Source organism: Gavialis gangeticus, unplaced genomic scaffold (genome assembly GCF_001723915.1).
Source record: "Gavialis gangeticus isolate Ggan-Ray unplaced genomic scaffold, GavGan_comp1, whole genome shotgun sequence".
Lineage (NCBI taxonomy): Eukaryota > Metazoa > Chordata > Crocodylia > Gavialidae > Gavialis > Gavialis gangeticus.
This window is the reverse complement of record NW_017729034.1, coordinates 22,122,948-22,140,066: the sequence shown is the minus strand read 5'-3', so window position 1 is coordinate 22,140,066 and position 17,119 is coordinate 22,122,948. Positions and strand designations below refer to the sequence as shown.

Genomic DNA, 17,119 nt, shown 5'->3' with positions numbered 1-17,119 from the left:
CCCCCCCCCCCCAATAGCCCTCAAACTAGGGTGCATGTTTTAAGAGAGAGAAATGCTTCTTTTTCCTTGCCAAAATGGAGGTGTCCATATGCTGAAATTTGCTGCTGGACACTTTCTCTCTTCTCCCCTCCTGCACGTAGCCAGGGAGTCCTGTCCTCAGCATTACTTGCCTTCTTGCAGCTGCAAAGCTACAAGTTTAAAACCCTGTCAGAGCCATAGTCCAACTGGGATGCATCAACTTGGCTACTCAGCCAAAAGCTGCCACTAATTTGGCAATGGCTTTGGCAAGGTTAACCCTGTAGCTGTGCAGCTGCTAGAGGTTGAATGAAGCTGACTACAGGCCTACCCCCCTTGTGTATGCTGTCAGCATTCAGCCTTGGCAACCCTGTGCTGTGGAAGCTAAGATACTAGAAAAATCTTTTCTCTTGGTCTTACTTTCCCAAAACAAGGTGTGTGTTTTATTTTGGGGAGGGGGAGGGGGGAATGCAAGAAAATACAGCAGTTCCACAGCATCACTAGTTAGGACTGTTGGCTTTTCTCCACTGCATTTTTCTGTAACAGTAGTTCTCAACCTTCTGACTTACAGCACCCTTCCATAACTTCTTGGAATTTAGTGACACCATATTAATTTAAGAATAATTTATCTCTTACCTCCTTGTACTCTGAAACACCCTTTTAGAGGATTTCATGGAGTGCTAGGGCAGTCAGGGCACCACTGGTAGCATGGCAGAGGGATGGTGCACAGTGCTCAGAGTTGGAAGTGGCTTCTAGACAGAGTAGACTGGGGAGCTTGAGGCTGGGTTATTAGACTCCTGAAGGAGGTTGCTGTTCCTGCAGGGAGTGGGAGGGGATGACTGGTTACTTGTGCAGTGGCTGGTGCCAGGTGAAGGCAGTGGGACAGAACCCTGCTGTGCCCTTGTCTTTTTTTGCCATTTACCTCCTCCTGGTCCCCATTTAGCTGAGAGGGACAGCATGGTGCCTGCTCCTAAGGAGACACGCTGCAGGAGTCCCATTTCATGCAGCCCCTGTCACCAGTTCATAGAGTCAGGGAGGACTGGGGGAATGAGCTGGGCTGAATCAGTGCAGCGTTCTGTTGCTGGCTTATGGCAGAGCTTGTTCTTGGAGCGTTGGGGTGGTCAGTGCAGGAGCTGTCGGGTGGGAGCCATGCTTTTCAGCCTGGCTTGTTCCCTTGTTCCTCCGATGCTCCCAGCCAAGACACTGAAGCAGTGCAGGCTGCCTGGTATTTGGAGGAGCCAGCATGTACCCTTTTCTCATAGGGGCCAGGCACCATAGTACCCTTCCAAGGAGCTTGTAACACCCAGTTGAGAATCATCATTCTATGTGTTGGCTCTGCAGTTCATTGTTACTTGTGTGATTGTCTGTCCATGGTGAGCAATGAAATAATGAAAATAGGATAGTAATGTGTTGAAACCCATTTTGCTAATAAACTAGAAAAGGGTGAAAAATGACTTCCTTAATATTTTTGTCAAAGCAAACTAAACCAAAGGAAACCAGTCTGTAAAAGGAAAATATGCAAGTGACTTGGGGAAATCTTGGACTGTGTACAGCATGGCTTCATTCCTGGACAGGTCTTACAAATAGCGCTTCAAAATTGAACTCCTTTTATTGGTTTAATGAAATAATAAAATTATAAATGTTTTATTAGTTGGACTATAATGTCTTTGGGGTAGGGAATCTTATTTGTACAGTAATTGCTTAAGCTACCACAATGTAAATGGCATGTCAGTCCCCAACGCTTGTCAGTATTTCAGTACTATGCAAGTAGCACCCTCAATACTAGGGGTGTAGACTGACAATAATAAGACTTTTGATACAGTCTCCCATGATATCCACATTAATGAGGAAATATGGACTAGATGAAAGATCTTTAAGGTAGATAAATAACTGGGTGGGTCGTCGTCATACTCTGAATACTCCTCAATGGCTCAGTGTCTAGTTGGGAGAAGGTATTAAGTTGGAAGGGATGGGGGGTGGGAGAGGGGAATAACTAGAGGAAATGTGCTGCATTCAGTGAAGGGGATTTAGCCCAGCTGGTAATGCTCCTCCACCAGTCTAGCTGGGAAATGTTGATCTTTCTTCCCCTTGCTTCTGAAACTATTAGGGAAATAGAGATTTAACTCTGGCTGTGTTCCCATGGCTGTTCTTTTTTATGCCATTCAACAAATACCCCCTCAGACACTCTTGGGACTTGAAACTCCTTATTTTTTAGCTTTATCCCTTGTGTGAGATCAAGTAGGAATCTGCTTTGGACCTGTCTGTGCCCATTTTTGACTTGCTCTTACTTATTTCCCCCCCTCCCGTTGCCCATGGAGAGCCCCGAGACCTGTGAGCTGGATGGGTGCTGGATGCCAGTGGGCAGGCCTGGGTGGGTGTGGTGCTGGGCCGCAAGGCCGGATCCAGCTCGGGGACTGGCCCCTGCCCCACTCATCTGGCCTTCAGAGCTGAAAGGCTGAGCACCACTAATTTTTAAATCATGACTTAAATCAGCAAGCCAAAAACCTGATTTAAATATTTGAGTTTATCAACTTCCTGTTGTGTATATTTTTGTTTTGTTTTTTTTAAAGAACATTTTATTTTCATTGGTTGATATAACAAAGCAAGTTGAATAACAGTGAAGTACAATTTTTACAGTAGATTTGGTACATAAGTTTCCTAGGTACAGAAACTAGATATATTTACATTTTGTAAATATATTTAACATTTGAAGTATGTTAAGAAATGTATTACCCTTTTAGTATGCTATAAAATAGTGAAATATATGTATTTCTTATTCACTAGATGACTAACTTTTGCACACATTTGTATCAGGCTGCCTTTAAGATGGCACCTTGAATTTAATTCAACATGTGCAGTTAGCCCTTCAGATTTATTAAACAAAGCTAATGTTTTGGATACAGAAGTTTTTTTATCAAAACATGATGTACATTTACAGCCAACTACTTTATTGAACACTAATACTAGCTGTTATAGTATTAGAAGTATGACCTGTGATTAGTGAATTAAACCAATTATTTCAGGTCACCCTGGGGAGGATTTTCTAAACTGCCTAGGTGAAAGTCATTTCAGCTTAAGTTCCTGCTTGCCTAATTCCCATTAAAATAAGATGGTCTCGTCCCCCCCCCCATGCTCTTTGAAAATGTTTACCTGGTTTCCTTCAAATTTTTGGAACTTATAAATCTCATCCCCCTTTTAAATCATTGATTAAAAGGGAGAATGAGCTTCCTTGCTTTTTTCAACTCCCAATCAGTTTCTCAGCTTTGAGTAAACCAGTCCAGATGAAGAAAATATTCTTTCTGCACCTGCAGAAGAGCCTACTGATGGTAAAAGTTAGTTTAGCATTTACAACAAATTGGTTTTAGGTGCTTTGCCAGTGGCTTCCACCAATTCAGCAATGTGACTACCTTTTAAAACATCCTTAGAAAATGTGTATTGATTGATTAGCTCACCTCTAGCCCTGAAATTTATTATGGTTGGCATGATTGGGTGGTTAATAGATGCACAGCAGCATTTTCTTCTTTGGTAGTTAGGCATCTACCCTGTATGTGAATATTGGCAAGAAAATGAGGTTCTACTTTGCAGTTCTACTTTGCTGCTGAGTATTTCTTGCTTTAATATTTCTAGAGTTTCTTTACAAATTTCAGCAGCATCTGCAGTATAGGAGCAATCTCTTTGTAGTTTGTTCAGAGCTATGGAAATAGGTTTTTAGTGTGTTCAGCATATCTTCTACATTTCTTTTTAGTCCAGTGTTGACTGCTCCAGCTGTGATTATATCCATCAATTCTGTTGCAAGTTACTTCACACATGGTCATGTAAATAGGTTAGCTCCTAATAAATAGCTTAGTCAAGGACTGCATTCCATTGTACATCTTGGGGGAGAATTAGGTTGGGTTCCCCCAGCTCTCCTCAGTGAAGCTGAAGCAAACTGGTTGTTACAAGTATTTTGCGATTTCAACAACATTTTCCTTTATTCTGGGAGTACTTAAATCTTTGGTTAAAAGAGGCATCAAATGAGCACTGCACCCGTATGTTGTAAGTTTCACATTTGCTTCATTGTCGTCTTCTAAGTTTCTTCTCATCTTTGCTATGTTTGCAGTATAATCTATGACAAGGCTAACTGTGTGACACTTGAATTTTTGCTTACAGCTTGTTATAGCTTTTACTGTTACTTTTAAGTATTCTTTGGTATTAGAATGTCTTGATGTGTTGATTGTTTCTGTGAGAAACAATCCCATCTTTTGTCACACAGGCACGTATTACTGTATTGTTGCATATGTTGCTCTATCAAGATTCAGATGAACTTTTCCCTTCATTGTTGAACTGTTTACATTTGCCACATGCTTCTCTCTTCCCTGTGGTACAGAAATTTCTTTTAAAAAAAAACAACCTTATTTGGGAACATTTTTGCAACCTGCAGCCATAGCAGGTTTCTCTTTCAGTTTCCAGGTGTTGAAATCCATTAGTCTATGTGCTCCATGGGATATGGTTTCTTTTTCTGCACTGTCTTGAGCCCAGCATAAGTACTTTGTTCCACGGTGCTCCTTACTCTGATCCCTCTTTCTCATCTCCACAAAAAATTGACAGAGGACCAAAATGCTGCCCTCTCCTCCCCTTACAATCCATACTTTCTGCTATGGTAATCCCCTGGCTTTGCATGCTACAGTGTTCTTGTTCAGAGGCATGGATGGAGCATTTGGGAAGTTCAAAGTTAACATCTCTGTACATACAGAAAGGGACCAAAAAGGCCATTTAACTGAAATGCACAGGATCATTCAGGAGCAGTGTTACTAAACAGGTGGTTGTTTTTCTGTGAGCTGGAGTCTGCACCTCCATTATGGGTGCAGAATTGTAAATATTCATTATTTGAGAGTTGAGCTAACCAGAGCTCAGGTAGAGAGAATAAAACAGGAGTTTGATACCATACAGGTGGGCTCAGTAGATGATCCTGATCAAGGAGTACACACAATGGTATCTCCTACCTAAAGCAGTCGTTAGAAAGCTTAATTAGTGAAACTTGTTTAATGTTCCTTTAACCCAAACCATACTAGAACAGTTAGTGTAGGTTAAAGGTAAAACAAATACAACTACAGCTGTTTTTTCTTGAAGTTTTTTATATACCAAGGGTGTCTTCAGACTCTAGATATCTCTTTAAGACTGCTGCACTGTAGTGATGCACTGTATAGTGATAAGAAGCACTTGTATAATTCTTCACCCTAAACAAAACTATATCTTGGTGCTGATTCCATTTAACTTTTTTTCCAGTGAGAGGATGTCGTCCTGGCAAGATTGTGCAGATGACAGAAGCAGAAGTTCGAGGCTTATGCATAAAATCACGAGAAATCTTTCTTAGCCAGCCTATTCTCTTGGAACTTGAGGCACCTCTCAAGATTTGTGGTATGTAAATTAGTTTGCATGTCTTGATTTTCATCTTGTAGTTACTGAGGATGGAGCAAAGAAAATTTGAGGGTTTTATGGGTGGATGTTTTGTGTTTTTGCTTATGTGAATGAACTTGTCTTGCTTGGTATGGATTGAAAAGATGAGCTGTCTCCAGTAAATAAATAAAAAAAACCCTAAATTACTCAGTGCTGAAAACTTAATTGACAGTTGAGTAGAGTGTTCTACATAGATTTGTGGTTTTGTCAACATTTCAGGGCAGAGTAGTCTCTTTATAGTGCAAATTGTGCACACCCTGAAACAGGAGAGTTGTTTGTCTGGAGTGTTGATCTAACTTAATAGTTATGTAAGCAGTGAGTCACTTTTTTTTTAAAAGCACAGCAAATACTTCTGTCTAAAACTTCTATCTAAAACTTGTTTGCTGCAGGGTCTTCTTGCATACAAAATACACCTTCCAGTCAACCCCCAGAAATTGGGCAGGGTGGAGGGGAAGTGTTTCTAGTGAAGAAAGCAGCTTTCCTGTATAAAGGAGCACTCCTGGAAGCACCATGCATGCAATGCAGCCAAGATGGCTGCCACTTATGACTCTTTAGCAAAGTAAATGGGCAATGTCTTGTGTTTTGTTTGTTTGTTTTTCTTAACTCTGCACAGCCATAGCTATTAGCTGAGTACTGTAGCAAGCACTGTAGCTTGTACCCAGAGCAGTAAGGGAATGTTTAGTAAGATTTTGGTGAAGCTTGTGATGTGGAAGCTTGTATAAAGAACTAGTTGCAGTAAAGAAGTAAGTTTGCTACAGCCCTTTGTAAGGGTCTGAGGTGTAACCTTGTGTGGCATGGAGTAAGTCCTCTTGGAAACTGTCCAGGAAGTGTGGCATTGTAGGAGACAGTCTTCCACACCAGGATGTTAAGTTCCTGATGCTGTGCTTCCTGGACGCTGTGTTTGCCAAAGGAATTATTCTGTCACAGTTGGCCATGATGCTGGAAAAATCTCTTCTGTGTTCTGTCTTCCAGAAACAAGGTGCACTTTTTATTTGGTGGCATGTATATGCACAAAAGAGAAAAGCCTGTGAAAATGCTAGAATCTTTCAAATAATGTAAATCCTGCATTTAATGATTCATGGTAAAATTGTGTTCTGTTTCCAATGTTTTGCCATTCACTAAAAAGTTGTAAACAAGAAAATTGATAATTCTCTTCACTGTTTAATATGCATTAATTTTAAATATATTCAATTTACTGTATTTACTCTTATAAAGTGCCCCCCCCATTTAGATTCAGTATGTGGAGAATGTATAATTTTTCCATAATTTTGCAAGTATAGAATAAGTATGTATCTGTTGGAGATTTGCCTTGAATTTGCCCCCCTCCCACTGCTATAGCAGGGAAAATTTAAATCTGAGTAGTCAGGAGATTTCCCCCCCCCCCATCCTACTCTCCCTAAGCACATAGAAGTGAGGGGCAAATTTGAAAATGCTGACTTAGTCATTTACTGCAGGTATGTTAATTTCCTATGTGTACCCATAAATGTAGTTCATCCAGAATTGATGCACTTTGCTTTTTGAAACTGCTGCAACTTTTAGCACCGGTACTCCATAAGCGCACTTCTAAGCAACACTTCTGTACCTACTTTATATATACAGGTTTCATTCTATTTTATGCTGTACATGTGTTCCCAGAGAACAGTGCATACACTGAATTTGCATAAAGCGAGCCCCCTTTACAATGTAACAAATAGGTATAGGTTCCCATGGTGGTGAGGGTGGCTGGGACTAGGGAAGGGGTGCCACTCCCAGGGCTGCACAAGGCAGCAAAGCAGAGGGAACAGAGCAGCACTCATCCCACCAGCTGGCGCCAGCTGCCTGCAGCCACTGGGCTGCACTGTTCCGCCTGCCCCCCCTCACCTCTGCTCTTGGGTTGCGTTGTCCCCTGGTGCAGGCAGCTGGTGTCGGCTGCTCCCAGGCCACTGTAGCTGGGGTGAGTGGGGCCATGGCCCCTTCCCCTCCCCCCACAGACTTACCTGCTTGGGTTGTGTGGGGAGCATCTATGCTGATCGCATAAGAGTGAATTTGCCTCGTATATAACAAATTATGGGTCTAAATATGCTCATTGCATAAGAGCAAATTTTCCTATAAATAACCCACATAAATCGAGGGAAACCTGTAGTACAAACAGTGCATGCGTGATACTAGTCCAAAGCCAAACTGCTCATGGTTTTACCACAGGGGCAGGCAATTACTTTGGGCAGAGGGCTGGGCTGCTTACTGAGTTTTGGCAAGCCATCAAGGACTGCATGACCAGCAGCCCAGGGCAGATTAATATTAATTTTCTAAGTTTTTTAGGGGCCCCACAGGCCAGATAGAATGGCCTGGTGGGCTGCATTTTCCCACTCCTGTTTTACCATATAGTTCATTTTCTTGGACCCCAACAGAGCCAATAGCGTTTCAAGCCATGTTGAACCCACAACTCAGCACTGCTCTCTGTGCATGTACTCTGGAGGTGCCGCCCCCCCCCCCCCTCCCCCAGTCGATCCTTTTGCTATTTAGCCCTCATTCATGACTGGAACTAGGTGTTCTTGTCATGAGTACTGGGATCCTCTGAAAATGTATTTGCAGATGAAGTGTAGCATAACCTGGTCTGGCTCCACTTCATGGAGGGTGAGGTCACATTAATCATATGCAACAGGCTGAGAGAGGGGGTGGCAGAGGGATTCTAGATTAACTGTTTGGGGCCCCATGTTGGTAGTTTACAGGACATTTAAGGCTGGTGAAGAAACAAGGATCATTAAAATGGGAAAGAAAGGTGCAGTTCAGGTGTGGGAGTGAAGAGGAAGACTAAATGTATTCAATGTAGTGGCTCACTATAACTTGGAAAAAAGTTTCAGTGCTGAGGGAGGCTGCACTTATGGGCGCTAGCATGCATCTTATTCAGATGGGTGGCACTAACCTGTCCTTATGGTAAATTCCCATCAGGTATGTTTGTCCAATATGGGCCAGGTCTCTTATAGTTATGCTCAGCACTGGTTGCATTTAATCGGGTTCATAGCTGGTTTTCATTACTGAGCACGTGATGCTTTTGGCAGCAGACAATGTATTTAATCAGGTTTCTTTGTATGTGAACATGAGACAACTCACCCCTGCTGAGCTGGGGTGGAGAGAGGGAGTGAGGGCTTGTATTGTATTTGAGTAAATACAGTATATCAGATCTTTTTGTTCTATATCATAAACTTCAAGCTTTATAGAAGTCTTTGGTAAACTTGTTATTGGTCTCTTCCCATTCTTTATGAACCTAAAATCCATTTAAGATTTTAACTTGAAGTGAATAAAGAATTAATATTATGCTAGGCATTTAAAAAATATTACTTTAATTTGAAAACCTGGGGAATTTGTAGTAATTGGTATATTAAACACAATACCATATAGTTGCAGGTGCTGGTTAGTGAACAATTCCAAGCCTGTTTTGTCAGGGCATGATGTATGGGGGGGGTGGGGAACGGACACTGTATTTAATGGGAAGCATGATGATGCTGTCTCATAAATAAATCAATCCCACTTTTCTTGAATTTATTGGCTATGTAAATGTTCAGTTTGAATTTGTTCATATGCATACAACCAAATATGCTGTAGCCTGTCCTTTGGCTCTCTTGTAACAGGTCAGATTTAGCAATGTTCCTAATATCTGCTGCTTGATCACACAAGTCTTCTTACGTAGTCAGTAATAACTTGATAATAAGTGCTCTTTGTTTGTCTTTTTAATTCCTACTATGGTGGGGAAGATTTGCCTATTATATGTTGGCATAAAACTAAAACAAAGTTAGTTTCTTCATTTTGCTATTTAATCTCTTCACTATGACAGACTAACTGCTTTAACTTTTGGTTTTCTTAATCTAGTGAAATGTGGTACAAGTTGACATTTTAATTCCAAACTGTTCTTAATTGAAACGGACTATACTTTGAACAGGTCCACCAGTGCATCTTCTAATCTAAACTGTCTAGGAAGCAATATAAAATATTTTCTAAACAGAATATTAAACTAAAGCTGGAGTGAAGTTTTGCACAGTGAATAAACTACAGCTTGCAGGTAACCAAGAAGCATCACAAGTGTAATTAGAATGTTTCTCCACCAGATTGTCCCAATTAATGTTTATAAGGAATGAGTCCTGTGCAGGCATTGGGGATGAAGAAGAATACTCATACATACATACATAAATCTCTTATTTTAAAAAGTAGATAGACTAATCTGATTTACTGGATTAACTTTTTTATTGAGTAATGTTTCTTCAGCTCCTCTGGGCTGACGGTATATTTTGGTATGGTTTAGTAATTGGATTAAACATGTAACATTCACACTTTGTACACTCACTTTACAAAAGTGCACTTCACTTTCATTTTATGCCAGCTCTCTATAGAAACACTAGTGTGGTTTCTTTCCTGTTAGGTGTTGCAGCTGATATGCAAGCCTGAGCTAAATGTATCCATGTGAAGAAGCTTTAACTTGCCAAATGTTTTTGATAAACTTAGTATTTTAGAACAACCAACTTGTACCTCTAACTCTCTCTAAACTTAACTCAGACTTCAGCTTTATGCGTAAGCTGGGTCTGATCCCAGACCAAGTAGGTACTGAAAATACTACATTCTTGGTACTTTGTTTAGAGCTGATCCTGGTGCTCATTGTTGAAATAAGGTTTGTTGGAAGCACTGATAGTGTACATGCAGGGCTGTCCACTTGGTGGCCCTCAGGTTCCATGCTGCTCCCACGGGGTTACATTGTGGTCCCTAGGCTCCTGGCCAGCCTGGGAGTGTGGTAGGACAGCAGGGGGTAGAGAACTTGCATAGGGCAGTGGTTGAGGGGAGGGACGTCCATGGGGTGCTCAGCCCAGGGGGGCCATGGCTCGCCTGGTGCACCCTGTAGCTCCCAGCTGCCTAGAAGTCAGACCACCCTAGTCTGATGCAGTGCTTTTTTTCCAACTTCAGGTTTGCAGTGTTTTGCCAAGAGGTAGGTGCCTATATTTTAATAATGATAGTGGAGCTGCTGACTGGTCAACATGCAGTGAGTGATGGTGTTGCTACACGTTGATATGGTGTCAACATACTTCTGAAGGAATGACCATGCAAAGATGCATTGGGAACACACAAGCAGCAACGTTTTGGGTAAAGGGTTACATGGCCCAAAGCTTTGAAAAACACTGGTCTAATGGGTTAATCATATCCCAGAATGACTCTAGCATAAATGCCAACTCTTCAGGCATTTTTGTTTTATTTTTTTGGTTGATTTTTTTTTTTTTTTTTTGCCATTCCATCTTTGCAAATGTTTTCCGTTTCTAGTTGTCATGTTCTCAGTATCTGGTGCATATATTCAGACAGTCCTGCCTCTCATGCATCTGGAAGTTCCTTAAAGATTAGGGTTGCCGGTGTGCTGTAAATAAATACAGACACACTGTTTAAAAAACAAACACAAAAAACAAAAAAAATAAAAAAGAAGCAGAAACAACATTGAAAGATGGACTGAGCACAGTGGTGCCACCTGTTCTCTGAGCAAGAGCACAAACCCCTGCATTGAGCTCTTATTGCTACTCATGGGAGCCTGCTAAACCCCTTCCCGGCCTGTTTCCACCCCCCCATGTGCTGCTACTGAGGCCTTCTGCCAGCCCTCTGCCTCTGACAGCTACCTGCATCAAAGGTACAGGGATGGGGGCAGCACAGCAGGGACAGAGCTGCTTCATCTTTGGATGATGAAGGCACTGAGTGGGAGTCCACATCAGGACAGAGGGGTTGTGGAGGGGCAGGCTGTGCAGGGGTCAGAGGGGCTTGGTAATCCAGTTAAGCGTAGGCATGCCAGATTGTAAAGGTAGCTTTTCTCCTATGTTGTGTGAGTTTTGCCTGATTAAAGGAAGATTATTTATTTAACTCCAGTCTGTCCTAAAGTTTTGTTTATGGCTGTTTAAACCTGTTAATTACTTGCAGATTTGAAATGGAGAACTTTAGATATGTATATGCATGCTTAGGCCTTTCAGAACAATAAATTACAGATGAATTGAGGCCTACACAGGATTATGGAATATATTTGTTTTAAAATCTGATGGATGCCTTGCTGCCAGCAGCAGAATTGTAGGTCACCTGGAGGTATTCCACATCAATCTACATTTAAATAGATCAAGGGACAGGAGTTTAAAATGGATCACATTGTATCAACTTAAAGTTAAATTTGTGCATTCTGTAAAAATGAGTTAATAGTATGGTTGTGACAAATGGAGTGCTTAAAGATGTAGGGGAAAAAAAACAGTGTTTTACTTTCAAATCACTGTCCCCCCCCCACACTGAGTGCAGCACAAGCCCACATGAGGAATCATGCCAGTTTGACCTGGTTCCCCAGTGTCTGTACAGCTCATCTGCTTCAGTGGGGCTTCTGGCGTTTTTTATTTAATAGCTGATTTGAATCAACTGTTAGATAAGTGCCGAAAGCCCTGCTGAAGCAGACGAGCTGTACAGACACTGGGTGGCTGGGTCAAGCTGGCGTAGTTCCCCTTCTGGTAAAGTGTTGTTTTGGGTTTTTTTGTTCTTCCTTGCCATGTCTGTCAGCACTAGGGTTGTGCAAAGCTTTGGTCCCTGATTCAATTCAGTGGCCAAATATCCAAATCAAATCAGGGGACCCTTTAATCTCTCTGATTTTTGAATCGGAACCCTCCGAATTGATTCAGATGAAGAAAAAACATTTAAAGCTGTCTCTACATACTTCAAGGTTCCAGATGGCTTGTGAATGCTGGGGTGCTTGGGGGGCTCCTCTGCACGCTCAGCAGCAGACCCAGAAGCACTTCCAGTTCTGCCAGGGAGCGTGTTTGTGCCCCCCAGACCCAGCTCAGCGACGGATGCCTCCTGGGTCTGGGGGGGGGTACCCAGGGTCCCCCCCGCAACTGATCACAGAGCCAGGGGGTGCAGGTCCCCCTGGCGTGCTCCCCAGGAGACCCGGAAGTAGACCAGAAGTACTTCTGGTCCACTTCCAGTTTTGCTGCCAAGCACACGGGGTGCCGCATGTGCTCTCCCCTCGCCCCCCTTCCCACTCCTCCGAATCAAATGGGGGTCATTGATCCAAATCAATGAATTTAATCACTGTCCCTGATTTGGGCTGAATCCGAATTGAATAGGGTCCGCTTCGCACACCCTTAGTCAGCACCCATACTGTTTAAAAAAAAAAAAGGGTGGAGGGTATATCCTCTCCCTTCCCCCGTTCCTCCCCTTTCTGAATTAACAGGTTATGGAGTTACACGTTAAGTAGTGGAGTTGAATATTTAGGATATAATGTTTTAAAGTTTCTGAACTATCTAGCAAATTGTAAAATACTGTGCTAAAGATGACACTTTTATTCAAAGTATTCTGTTCTATGACTTTATGTAGTAGCTGGAATGACCAGCATTCAACCTGCTAGGGTTTTCAGATCTAAAGCTTTTAGAATAGTTTAATGTTGTACAAGCCTCTAATCAGTCTAAATTCTTTACTGAATGCTTTTGGGATTACAGCTTTTACAGAATTGTGTGCCAGACTTGCTTTTTTGTTTTTTTTATACATAGATTTTGTTTACCAACCTCTACTGAATTATTGGATTAAACCAGTTTTTTCTGACTTTAGTTCTAAATTTGAACAAAGAACCTGAAATTCCCCAGCTTCCTAGAAACTGTTTTAGTTGACAATGTAAAAAGAATTCTGTACCCTTTCAGTTTTTAGAATGTTTCAAACAGTGTTAGTCCCTCATAAAACTTGTACTTAATGTCTTTGTTTCAATAGACTATTTAACAATTTTTCACTGATCTTTTTTTAATATTTCTCATCTTGTAGGAGATATTCATGGCCAATATACAGATTTGCTTCGATTGTTTGAATATGGAGGATTCCCACCGGAAGCTAATTATCTCTTTCTCGGAGATTATGTGGACAGAGGCAAGCAGTCTCTGGAAACAATCTGCCTATTACTGGCATATAAAATCAAGTATCCAGAAAACTTTTTTCTCTTGAGAGGAAACCATGAGTGTGCTAGTATTAACCGTATCTATGGATTCTATGATGAATGTAAGTAAATTTTTTCAGTTCAGTTCTGAAAAGTCAAAATTGTGGGTATTTTGAATTATTATTTCTTTGTATCTTCTTTTGAAACATCTTTCTGTAAGTAACTTTGAAACACTGTATGCCACTTTGAATATGAAGTGTTCTTGCTTTTAGTAACTAACTAAAATGTTTTAACATGGTGGTTCTCAACTTTTATATACTTAAGGCAACCCTCATTAGACTCAAGGCACACCTCCATAACTAGAGGTGCACTGATACATCAGTCCATATCATATTGGCACCGATAAAAGAAAAATTGACATCATCAGTAACTGGCTCTTGGTTGAGGTAGCTTATGTTGCTGATTAAATCTTGCGTGCATATGCCCAACCGCAGCATGCATGCAGCCTGGTAGTGTGGAGAGCAACATCCAGCTGGTAAGTCTGTGGAGCAGGAAGGGGCTTGGAGGAGGGAAGGGCCCTGAAAGGGGCAGGTACCCATGGTGAGGGAGGGAGTAGGGCTGGGGTAGGCACAGGTGCTGTCCAGCTGGGGCAGGGCACGGGACAGCTGTTTGGGGGGGCACAGGAAGGTGGGGGTTGGCTCTTGCTACTGTGTGTACCCCTGAGGGAGGTATCGGGGGGGAGGAGGGCACGTGCCTCCCAGACCTGCATGCATGGTGAGGGTGGGCAGCCTGTTGTACGCTTGGGGCTGGAGGCTGCGCCAGCCTCTTCCCAGTGGGAGCTGCGCCGGGGTTGCATGTGGGGTGGGTGGTGGTGGTGCTGGGAGGGGAGGCTGTGGCCAATTTTGGGGTCGCTGTCACCCCCCCCTTATTCTCTTCCCTCCCAGTGCTGCCACTGACTGCCCCAGGCCCAGCCCCCCACTGGGAAGAGGCTGGTGCAGCCCAGCCTTTAGCATGTAGCAGGCAGCCCACCTTTTGCTCCACACACAGATCGAAGGGGCATATGCCCCCCCTCCCCATGCCTTCCTTGGTGGTGTGCACAGCAGGGGGAGGTGCACACGTCACTGCCCCTGTGTGCCCCCTGGACCAGCTGAGGCTCTGTCCTATGCCCTGCCCCAGCCCCACTCCCTCCCTTACTGTGGGTGCCCTCCATCTGCCTGCACCCACCCCCTTCCCCTCAACAGGCTTACCAGCTGTACACTGCTCTCCAAGCTGCTAGGCTGCATATTGGCAATTGGGCTGGTATCAGCTGATATGGCTAGCTAATCAGCCATCGGTATCTTTATCATTGCACCCCTATCCATAACTTCCATGAACTGAGCAGCACCCTGTTTCAAAAACTAACTTTTTATTTATCACAGTGCTTACTTTCTAGCAAAGGAGCCAGACAATGGGGCTAGGGGAACAGCCAGGCATGGATGAGCCTGAGCCTGTGCTTATCTGCTTATCTCCTCACACCTCAGCGCCCTTCAAAGGATTTTGGGTCATCCTGGTTGAGAATCACTGTTTTATCAAGTGACTTCATTGTGGGCTTCATTCAAATTTCATAACTTAGACTTAACTTCCTTTTCTTGAATTGTCAGAGTATAATGCACATTGCAGGATGCCTGTGCGCTCTCCTAATTAAACTACTTTTCTGACAGGCAAACGGCGATTTAACATTAAACTTTGGAAGACCTTCACCGACTGTTTTAATTGTCTGCCTATTGCAGCCATTGTGGATGAGAAGATATTCTGTTGTCATGGAGGTAAGCTAATGAATTCATCCAGATGCATAGTGTAGCTGCATTTTCCATGTCAATAACACAGTTGCGTTTAGATTTTTGGCTTGGGATCTGAGTTTAAGGGAATACCCAGACATGTGCATCCTAATGTGATTACTTTCTTGGATCAGTCGGAGTCAACGAAATACCAAGAACGGTCTGATTTTTCTTAACAAGATAACCCTCCCCTTATTCTATTTCTTCTTTTCTTCCTCCTTTTCCACACACTCATTGGTGCCATGTGTATAAAATTTACTCTGTTTAGCAGGCTGTTATTCTCTGGTTTAAATTTAGTTAAAATGTCTCGTTCCTGTTGTAGGTAGTATTTTAATCACTAATTTAAATGGAACCATGGAAAATATTTAGTATTTTAATGGGTTTGTCTCTTTGTTCAACCTGTCCTCTTTGCTCTGTTCTCCTTTACATTCCTTGCCCAAGATGAGTGATCTTGTATTTATCCTGCCATGTTTGGTACATCCTGATATGGTATCATGATCTCCCCTGGCTTTCTTGTCCAACTCCCTTTTTCAGTCAGTCTGTTTAATGTGAGCCAGATCTTTTAAATCTGATCTTATGTCTACACGGACAGTTTTATAAGAATTGAGTAATTTCCTGATTGCAGGATAAAAACATTTTCGTAGGCACTTCTTGGGTCAAAGTCCAGTTGCCTGTGATATCAAGTATCCACGGCTGCTAACAGACGTGGAAAAAAAATCAAACAAACCAAAAAAGCGTTTTACTTTAAGCACAGCATGTCTCTGCACTGAGCACAGTGCATGCTCAGAAGAGGCATCCAGTTATTTTGACCTGGCTTGCCTAACGTCTGTAGGAATTACCTGCTTCAGTGAGGCTTTTTGGCACTTCTATTTAATAGCTGATTGAATCAGTTATTAGATAAAAGCACCAAAAAGCCCCACTGAAGCTTCCAATCTCTACAGATGCTGGGGGGCCAGGTCGAACTAAGGCTTTTCTTCTAGTAAAGCACTGTTTTTGTGTTTCTGTTTTTTTTTTCCATGCCAGTCACCAGCCTTCATAAATAAACATTTTTCCAAAGGGTCTTCCAGAACTTTCAACTCTAATTCTTCTTCTGTGTCATAGCCAGAAGGCACCTGGATATTGATATAGAAAAGTCTGTTCTCTCTCTTTTTTTTTTTTTTGTCCAGATGACTTGTTACCTGTTTACTTTTGCTGTGGATTGCAAAACTAAGAGTGAGCTGTTCAGATGTTTGCTGCACTTTTTACTTTGAAAGTTACTGCTGTCTTGTCATAAATCTTCCTCTTTCATGTTTAACCTGGAATAATTTGACCATTACCTTTGATTTAAACCCATATATAAGGACTATGGCTTCCATTGAAGAAACTTGGCTCAGAAAAAGAGAACCTTGCAACTATACACTATGCTAATACAAAGGACAGTTTCTCTCCTAAACTGGGAAACCCCTGGGTATTCCTGTTCAGATTCCTTGGTCTGGATTATCAGAGTAGGAGCAGACTTTTGTTTTTTAGTATAGGTTTTTTATAATGTCATTGTTTTCTTCCAGACTTGGCACTGGTTTTAAAATAAAAAACCAACAAGCACCACCCTGCAATCTTTATATGAACTAATCAAATTGATTTTTGCAAGCGTATAAACCAGGAGTCAGTCTAAATATAAAAACTTGGGAGCCAACTGTCAGCACAAAGATGACAATAAATCTTGAAAACTAGGAACCTGTCACTTTGCTTAGTAAATTTGAACAGCTGAAGGAAAGCAGTTAGTTCAGTTTAAATGCTTAGTCTTAATAGCCTGGTCTTCAGGGAGGGAATCTTGACTAGTTGTAGGTGCAGTCTTTCAGTTACTTAGAACCTGGTATACAACTGGGCTTCCTTTTTTTAGGAAGGACAGTAGCTCCATCTTGACATCAAAGATTGTTTCCATAGAAGCACATCATTTCTAGGCAATTCTCTCATTTCT

The 17,119-nt window shown here is 42.1% G+C and overlaps 1 protein-coding gene across 1 annotated transcript in view; it reads left to right on the top strand.

The window, feature by feature from the left end:
- The window catches only part of PPP1CB (protein phosphatase 1 catalytic subunit beta), a 58,028-nt gene that overhangs the window by 15,049 nt on the left and 25,860 nt on the right, over positions 1-17,119 (top strand). Inside the window, exons 2-4 of the mRNA XM_019527068.1 lie at positions 5,281-5,412; positions 13,237-13,467; positions 15,046-15,150. Of these exons, the coding sequence (XP_019382613.1) occupies positions 5,281-5,412; positions 13,237-13,467; positions 15,046-15,150 (468 nt within the window). The remainder of the gene's footprint in view (positions 1-5,280; positions 5,413-13,236; positions 13,468-15,045; positions 15,151-17,119) is intronic.